Raw genomic sequence first — 9,826 nt, 5'->3', positions numbered from 1 at the left:
TACAAAGCTGATAGCGTTTGGACTTGACACTTCATCATGCAATTTTTTCATTTTGTGAACTTTGGACGCAAACAAATATTTTGAATAGTCTATCTTACAACAAGTTTAACAATTTCTATAATTGGCAAGGCGCAACCAGCTACTTGATGCCCTTGCTTCTGCTTAATAATAAAGAAATTGGAATGTTCACTAAATGTTCAATTTTTATCACCTGCTGTTTTTATTGTAAAATATTGAGTTCTGTTCATAACAGCGAGACGATAAAATGATATGAGCAAATTTTATATTTTAGCTATAATTCAAATACACGACAGGGTTTATATTAGAAAGTTTATTGCAAATTCAAATTCAGTTCAACTCGATCAACTCATAAGTGTTGTACAAAGTTAACTATTATTAATTTTCATTATTAACATGGGTGTACGGGACCAAAAACATCAGGATGCGGACACTATTTTGCTCGACGAAAGCGGAAATCCTTTACATGCAGTGCCGTAGTTAGACATGAAGAAAGACATGAACTTCTGGGGAGCATATTTTCTAACGCCAAACGCGTGAGCCTTTCTGGCGAGGTCTATAAAGTCATGCTCACCTTTGGAAAATTTCTAAATCCCATCTAATCCCAAAAAGGTGATTACAAGGACTTGGTATAAGGGTTTGATTATAAAATCTTTGATTAGCTAATCTATAATCTATAACAAATATGGCGGATTCAACTGTCGTGTTTCGTCTTTCAAAAATTTTAATTGACGATATATTTTCTTACTTGGAACAACAGAATGTTTTCTATTGGGATTTTAGATGCAGATTTTTACGTGGGAAAACCTATAGATGGCTTAGATATTTTGTTTTCTAAATTTCGTGAGGCGAATGTTAACCGTCTTCCTGTTTTGAGGATATTTGGCTCAACTCCTGGTGGACAGAAAACTTGTGTTCATATTCATCAAGTATTTCCTTACTTATACATACCTTACGATGGAACTAAACCCAAAGATAAATATCTGAAACAATTTACGACAAGTGTAGACTTTGCTGTTCAAGTTGCGTTTGGTAGAACATCATCTTCTATGAAGTATGTTCATAAAACTGAAATTGTTAGAAAAATGTAAGTTGTTTTCCTTGTTTTCTCGTCCTGTTGACAAAGCTTACTATTATGAAATCCTTTTTACTCTCTTCTTTAAATCACAATACAAAATCTTCCATTTTCGACCCAACATTGTGGAAGTATAGCTGCATGAATTTTCTCAAAGTATTTTGTCACAAGGCAAACAACCGCAGTGTGAAGAAACAATAAACCAAGGTTTTGACAAATTTTGTTTAACTTATTTTAACTTAGATTTATACAATAAAATATTTCTATTTTCATCTATTTTAGATGTGGATGTGGATAGTCCAGTTGTTGATCAGTCATTTATAGATGCACTACAAGCCAGCCAGGCCAGCAATTCATGTATTATTTAACAAAAATAATTCTTTCTGTCTCAAGGGCTCAAATTTTTTTTAATACAAGACATTTATTTAGTTGGAGAGTTGGATAAAGAATTGGTGGAGATTTTAATGAGTTTGGATAAGGATGACAATGAAACACTGCTGCATGAATGTTCTCATATTGCGGGCTCACAAAGTAAGAATGAACACTCCATTATATGAATATTGTATTGAGATCAAAACTACCATAATTAGACATGGATATCAATGGTGATTGTGTACAGTTTCATTTGTCTTTAGTAAAATTTGTCTTATATGAAGTTTTTCAATCAATCTTTTTTATTTTATTGTTTTTTCCGAAGGTAGTGATGATGAACATGATGAAGATATTGATGAAGATGAAGAATCAATATTAATGTCACAGCCATTTTGGAAAGATGATGTAGAGGAACATGATTCCCAAAGGTAAAAGTATCCATTTTTGTTTATAAAATAAAGACAGAAAAATGCGTGCGTTGATTTGTCTATAGTTGAGTTAACATTAGCTCGTGTATATATATCTGAGCTTTATCAACTAAAATCAATCAAAGAGAATTTACAAATCAATCATGAATACATGTTACAGGAAAAATTACAGCCATTTGCAATTGACTGTGAGACGTGCATAATTTAAACGTTTGTTACAGTTTCAAAACTTGACGTTACTAACGGCTAACTGTTTGTTGCTAAGGCGTAACCCTGAGATAGCATTGGTTAATGACAAAGTGTCGCTCTACGAGTCTACGACAAAGACACACTGTGCCTCACCAGTACCAATTTAAAGTTTTATATCTAACGATAAAGTTTAACGTTTTGAAACGTCTTTCCATACTTACATAATTGCAACATGTCACGGTTGTTTATTAAATATAAACAACATTTTCCATAACTTAACATGTACGCCTTAGCAACAATGAGTTAGACGTTAGTAACGTCAAGTTTTGAAACTGTAACAAACGTTTAAATTATCCACGCGGCACGGTCATATGCAAATATCTGTAAAACACTTGTTTCGTTTTAAATTTGTCTGTTTTGTATTATTGTTGTTTTATAAAAGAATTAAATGAAGTTTTTTGTGATTATACAGGCTTATGCAAACATCGGAGACGTTAGTGAGATCTTTTGAGCCTTTGACTTGCCTCAGACTGATCAGCTCTCAAGTTCTCCCAAAGGTCTCCTTGCTTTTCATAATCCTGTGCAAATACTGTAAACATCTTATATCAAATAGTGTGTCTGATGGTCCAAAACGTTTTGATATTGTACTTATGTAAGCTTTTTTTATCAAATTTTTGTTACTACTTTAAATGATTAATTTCGTACAAGAGTATTTTACAATGGCACCCAACATAACAGGATATTTTATATATAAACATGTAACTTAGAATATTTTGGAGTGAAGACATCTATGTTTTGCAATATCTCTTTATTTTCTTTTTTTATCAGTTATCAACTCTGTTAGACTTTGGGACCAGAAAGTTCTATTGGCAGAGGTCGTTTGGATGTATTTTACAATGGAGAATGGGGAACAATTTGTGATGATGGCTGGGATTTAAACGATGCTAAAGGTGTTTGTCGACAACTTGGTTATGACTATGCTGGCAGAGCTTTACTAGGAGGTAATGTTCCACATGGCAGTGGAATAATATGGTTAGACGAAGTTCGTTGTGTAGGAAATGAAAATAATATTTCGAGTTGTTCACATAGTGGATGGGGATCACATAATTGTACACATGATGAAGATGCTGGTATACAATGTTCAGGTTTGTTTCTACATTTTTTACATTTATTTACAAAGATAGTAAACTGAATTATTTGAAGGATCCTCAATGATTAATCGAAACATTTAATATGATTTCCAAATACTGAAACAATATTGACAAATTCCTTAAGTATAAACACAGCTTCGGACGTAAATTAACTATATAAACACAACTCGTTCCACGAGGACATAATTAAACATAACTATTTTATGATAGCCCATAGAAAGATTCGATAATACTCGAGAAAAAGGGCAGTCCATTGACCAAATTTTCCGTGGAGGAATGTAATAATCCTTAAATCATCTGTTTTTTTACGATTGTTTACATTCATTATAGCTTTTTAAAGCTGTAGGCTGTGGCTTATAAAGGCCCATTAAAATTTTTTTTGCATATATAACAGAAGCATCTCCAAATTAACACTGCAGTGTAAATTTATGTCTTTTAATGTCGTGCTGTCTATCTTAAGAATACATTTTTAATTTGTTTTTAACTGTCCGTTAAGGTTCAGCAAAAGCCATGCCTAGAGAGCACCAGAAACGTATTTCTGAATAATTAAAAAGACAGTTATTTTAAAAATACGATATAGTTTTCCACGTTGTGAGCGAAGAGTCTATGTGAACAATTTACTTTTTATTTTTTTCTTGTTTCAACAAGTTATGGGGCAGTGTTGCCATATGGCAATAAAATCAAATGTTTGGATGGAAAACTAATGGGAACATTCGCAAGTTAAAGTGTTAATAAGATATTTATATTACAAAAAGAAATGAGGACTGATCTAAATAAAAAATTATTTAGACTCATGAAAGTCAAATAGTGTCTACTTGTCTAAAACGTTTTGATATTGTACTCATGTAAGTTTTTTTATCAATTTTTTGTTACTAATTTAATTCATTACTTTCGCCTAAGAAGATTTTGCAATGGCATCTAACATATTAGGATACTTTATATGTATACATGTAACTTAGAATATTTCGGAGTTGAGACTTCTATGTTTTTCATTATCTCTTGATTTTCTTTTTTTATCAGTTATCAACTCTGTTAGACTTCGGGGACCAGAAAGTTCTATTGGCAAAGGTCGTGTAGAAGTATTTTAGAATGGAGAATGGGGAACAATTTGTGATGATGGCTGGGATATAAATGTTGCTAAAGTTGTGTGTCGACAACTTGGTTATGACTATTATTTCAGGGCTTTACTACGACGTAATGTTCCACGTGGCAGTGGAAGGATATGGTTAGACGACGTTCAATGTGTAGGAAATGAAAGTAATATTTCGAGTTGTTCACATAGAGAATGGGGATTGCATAATTGTAGACATTATAAAGATGCTGGTGTACAATGTTCAGGTTTGTATGTACATTATTTAAATTTTTATACAAAGATGATAAACTGAATTATTTGAGGGATCTTCAATGATTAATTGAAACATTTAATATGATTTTATAATACTGAAATAGATATTGACACATGCCTTAAGTATAAACACAGCTTCGGACGTAAATTAACCAAATAAACACAACTCGTTCCAAGAGTACATAATTAAACATAACCAATTTTATGATTGCCCAGAGAAAGATTCGACAATACCAGCGAAAATGGGCAGTCCATTGGCCAACTTTTCCTTGGAGGAATATGTTAATCCTTAAATTATCAGTTTTGTTACGATTGTTTACATTCATTATAGCTATTTAAAGCTGTATGCTGTAGCTTATGATGCTCCATTAAAATTTTTTTGCACATTAATAAGGAGCATCTCCAAATTTACACTGCAGTGTAATTTTATGTCTTGTAATGGCGTACTGTCTATCTTAAGAATTCATTTTTAAATTCGTTTTTAACTGACCGTTAAGATTTAGCTAAAGCCATACCTAGAGAGCATCAGAAACATATTTCTCAATAATTAAAAAGACAGTTATTTTAAAAATGCGATAAAGATTCCCGCGTTTTCAACGAAGAGTATGAGTGAACTATTTACTCTTGATTTTTTGCCTGTATCAACAAGTTATTGGGTAGTTTTGCCATATTGCAATAAAATGAAATGATTGAATGAGAAACTAATGGGGAAAGTTCGCAAGTTAACCGGTTAAGAACTTATGCACAGGGGTTAAACTAGCACCTTTTTAATGTGGGGATGAATTGCCTTGCAAGGACACAAGATGCCCTGCAGATCATATAGATTAGTACTTATTCAACATTAAAATATTGTGATGATTGAACACATTTTCGCTATATATTTTTGTAATACATATTGTATTCTTGTGACAGAGGGCACTTTAGCGTATTATTAAATCTTTAATGTCATTTTTTGCATCCTTGCAGTTGCCCAATTTTTTAAAATAACGTTTAGGTCAGCATTGTCCGTAAGATCTTTTTTACATGCAAGAACGATTAAGTCATTTAATCGCGTATCTATCTTTGTGTATCTCAAGCAGTTTTTGACAATCATATACTTCCTGAAACACCTTTCATCTTTCGCAACGGACACTGGAGCGGTCAGCAATAGTTGATACGCCTTGTACACCATTGGAAAGACGTTTTTGTGATTGAAAGCAAATAACGCAACGTCTTGAAGGGATTTGGGTTCTGATTTAAGTTGTGACGACACAATATTATTGAAAACTTCCAACTCAGACAGCAGTATTTCTGCATCATCATCTTATACCGCCGGTGGAAAAGACTACACTTTTCATGAACTGATTCAGCCATCGGCCTTTCTAGTGGCAGCTGTAAACTCTCTCGAAAAGGTTTTATCTGGTCAATGCAAACTTTAATGATATTGATATACTCGGTAATAAGTGAGTCTAGAACCAAGTACATTTCTTTTGGTACAAATCTTTAAAGGTTGTTCTGTTGTTATTTCGGAATGCTCACCAATTCGTTTGGGTGACTTTCTTGATCGATAATGACGTGTGTATTCTGCCATTACGTCTATTCCTACTTTGGTAACGAATGCAACCATTGCCTCTATCTCTGAGTCTAATCCGTTATCGTCACTTCGAATTTGTCTAAGGTTTTTTACTGTAGCATCAATCAGGTTAAGTGCATATATTATATTTAGCTCTTCCTCCTGCTGTTGTTTGATTAGGGATTGGTTTTGTCATTATGATTTGCATGAAAATAAGAGCAAAAAGAAAGTCAAAACTAAGAAATTTCTTTTTTACTCCATCGTCTTTAGATTTTACTTTTGATTCTACTTCTCGAGCATTAATAACTTTCACAATAGCATTTGGTATTACCTCATAACTTCTCCAGACAGCATCAATGGACTCAGAATTGTAAACCGATCTTATTTTTGACAAGTTTCGAAACATTAAATTGTTTTCAACATCTTTGCAACTTTCTTCTACAATTTTATTTCTTTTTGTGCTTTTGCTAAAGAGCACATATACGTAATCTAGAGCGCCGTACGTTGATGTACTTATTGAGCTATAATTGCAACAATGCTCGTTGAATGTATTAGACAGATGTCTCTGGCAAGGGATGTAAGGCACTTGTCGCTTTAAAATTTCTTGCAACACTTTTTGAGCACCATTTAGTTATCCAGATATTGATGTTGCGAAATCGTATGTTTGAAATGCAAGCATATCTATATCGATTTCATTTTCTATTAAAGATTTAATGACATCGTTAGCCGCTCCAGCATCGGTTTTATCAAGGCTCTCTTTCATTTCAAGCCGTCTCTCGCATGGGATGCTCATATGGTTGACATATTTTACAGCTCTCTTTCATTTCAAGCCGTCTCTCGCATGGGATGCTCATCTGGTTGACATATTTTACAGCTCTCTTTCATTTCAAGCCGTCTCTCGCATGGGATGCTCATCTGGTTGACATATTTTACAGCTCTCTTTCATTTCAAGCCGTCTCTCGCATGGGATGCTCATCTGGTTGACATATTTTACAGCGACGATAAGCATGTCTTCATTCAAAGTATTAGGTGTAGTGTCTGCAGACACAGAAAATACACCGGCTGACTTAATTCAGCACAAATTTCATCCCTCACAGATTGAGCCAGCAAATGATGCATCTCATTTTGTGCCTCTGACCTTGTATATGTTGTACTATATGGCCTTAGGCGCTGATCGTCCAGACACAGCTTGAGAACAGGAGAATGTATTGGAAAAAGATTTACAATCTGAATGAATTTTCCGTCCTTGTCGTTGCCGCCTCCTCTTGATGCCAACGACTGCTTGCCTGAGTGCGAGTCACATCAAGAAGAATCAACATAATTTCTTTGTACTTTTCTTCATCTGCTTTCTCTTGCATCAATATTTCCTTCATTTTCGCATTCATCATTACATCAATATGGCCATATGTTATTGAGAAACGAGCAAAACCAGCCAGAGTAGCTTGTTGGGACTTGCTACTGAAGTGTTTATGAAGTTTTCCTTCATAAACACTTCAGGAAGAAAGATTATATTTTGTTCTTTTACTTTTCATTGCAAAAAATGACGTGCTTCATCTTTCTATTGCTACCAAGGAAAAATACTATGATTATGCCAATGGATGAAACGTTTTGATTTAATCATGGTAAGACTTGGTAAACACAAGTAGTATTTAAGGGCAAAATTTAAAACTGGCCAAAATTTGCAAAATTTTTTTCCGTTCAGATCATGGATAGGGTTTTTCTATATTCCTTGATATAGACTGAAAGCAGGAAAGCGCTTTTCTAAGAGTTAAATTTCATGAAATTTTATAGGCTATAAGGAAAGATCCTAGTGATGGGGAATCATGTCAAAGAAATACACTAAAAACCTAATTCTAATCGAAGATCGTAAAAAGTGTCGTGGAAAATTTGAAAGCTTATGTAGAAAATGCTGTGTGTTTGACATTTTTATCCATTGTTGAAATGTATCTGTAATACAAAACTACGTGTAAACAAATTGTAATCAACCATATTATCATATAAAGTAAATGTACATATTATCATAATCTATAAAAAAGTAAAATGATGAAGTTTAATTTCTGCTAAGAATAAAATGTTATTGACAAATCAAATGATTTACTGAATTACATTATCTTTGACAATTGACAAATCGAGCCGTAAGATTTTCTTTTGAAGTTACATAAAGTTATTGCGTGGATTCCGCAAGACAATGCCGGCAATTGCTACCTACCATGCCACTTGTACTGCCCACCAACCAGAGATGACCGCGATTGCATGAAAATAAAATTAATAAAATCAGTTTATGATGTGTTTCAAAGGAGAGGCAAACCTCGACTAGCTTTGTAATTAAAAGAAATCTTAAAATCAATCTATTGTAAATCTTGACATTTAGTTTTTCCGTTGGGACTTGTTAATCCTGTAGATTGATTTACCAATAAATTGATGCATTGTAGGAATCAGAAATGTTTGGAATATGATATCGAAATAAAATTAAGAATCATTTTGTCTCACTCAAAATGGATGACGATTTTAGAAAATGACGTCAGATATTGCATTCATGAATTATTATGTTTCCAATCATTTATGATTTATCAAACATCAAGCACAACATAGAGTACCATTTCTTCAATTGCAATGTTTATGATTGTACAATGAATGCAAATTATAAATTATTAGTGAAAACATTTCATTTTTTGAACTTTTCTTAGTACAGACTACAGCTAAAATAAAGTGTTTATCTTTCTCATGACATATATCAGTGAAGAATCATAACCAGATGAGTACGGTATCTCTCAGAAAGTTTTGGTAATTCAGAAAATATACTGTTATGTAACGTTAAAGTATCGTTAACTTGACATCATTTCATATTATAAAATAAACACAACGAAGCACGTGCGCTGATGGGTTTAGACCTGTGTTTGCATGAGTTTGCGAAAACGATCTAAGCTCAACGAATCAAATCAATCAATCAATCAAACAGAATTTGCAAATTAATCATGACTACACGTTAAAAGAATATTATAACGGTTTTTTGTTTCGCATTATTGTTATTTTTAAAAAAATGTTTTTCGTGTTTGCACTGGCTTTGCAAGTGTGTCTGGGTAAAATTCTGAGCATGTGCAACCCTAGACATTCGGTCTCGGGCTTACACTGATCTGCTCTTGAGTTCTCCCAAAGGTATCCTCGGATTGCATAAGCCTGTGCAAACACATGCAGTAAACATCTTTTATTTATTAATTTGTGTATGAATTACTTCATTTGTAAATAACATCCTTGCTTTATTAGAGTAAATATTTACGAAATGCTAAAACGTCAATGATTTTCACAGAATCTGTTTACAATAGACTACATTTACTATCCTAGATCAAAACATGAGACATTTTCATTTCATTATGCCTAAGTAAAGAGTTTAACGACTTTTTACCCATTTTTAAGAAAGAACACTTATAATTTAATCAAACCTTTTAATCTTCGTCGTTAGGTCCTTACACCTCGACAACATAACGACATAGCGACATGATTGCAGATGGTGTTATAACATTTAACTAAAATACATGGAGTGCTACTTGTAATACAAAACCTTAATAATTTTTTGAAGCCGTAATTTTACCCCAGAAACGCGAGATTTTACACCAGACACGCTTGTGAAGTCAATTATTACTCCGTGCGAGAGTCTCAAAACACTAAGCACGCGTGTCTGGGGTAAAATCTCGCCTA

The 9,826-nt window shown here is 33.3% G+C and overlaps 1 protein-coding gene and 1 long non-coding RNA gene across 2 annotated transcripts in view; both read left to right on the top strand.

The window, feature by feature from the left end:
* Window positions 1-1,529: 1,529 nt before the first annotated feature.
* LOC124457618 lies at window positions 1,530-2,611 on the top strand. Its single transcript, XR_006952691.1, has 3 exons — window positions 1,530-1,624; window positions 1,791-1,893; window positions 2,555-2,611. It is a non-coding gene; the product is annotated as an uncharacterized LOC124457618 (long non-coding RNA).
* Window positions 2,612-4,144: 1,533 nt separating this feature from the next.
* The window catches only part of LOC124457347 (deleted in malignant brain tumors 1 protein-like), a gene marked incomplete at its 3' end in the record, with an annotated part of 30,440 nt that continues 24,758 nt past the window's right edge, over window positions 4,145-9,826 (top strand). Inside the window, exons 1-2 of the mRNA XM_047007615.1 lie at window positions 4,145-4,183; window positions 4,322-4,571. Coding sequence (XP_046863571.1) covers window positions 4,145-4,183; window positions 4,322-4,571 — 289 coding nt within the window. The remainder of the gene's footprint in view (window positions 4,184-4,321; window positions 4,572-9,826) is intronic.

This window comes from Xenia sp. Carnegie-2017, unplaced genomic scaffold (assembly GCF_021976095.1).
Source record: "Xenia sp. Carnegie-2017 unplaced genomic scaffold, XeniaSp_v1 HiC_scaffold_6, whole genome shotgun sequence".
Taxonomy (NCBI): Eukaryota; Metazoa; Cnidaria; class Anthozoa; order Malacalcyonacea; family Xeniidae; genus Xenia; species Xenia sp. Carnegie-2017.
This window is presented reverse-complemented; position numbering and strand designations above follow the sequence as displayed.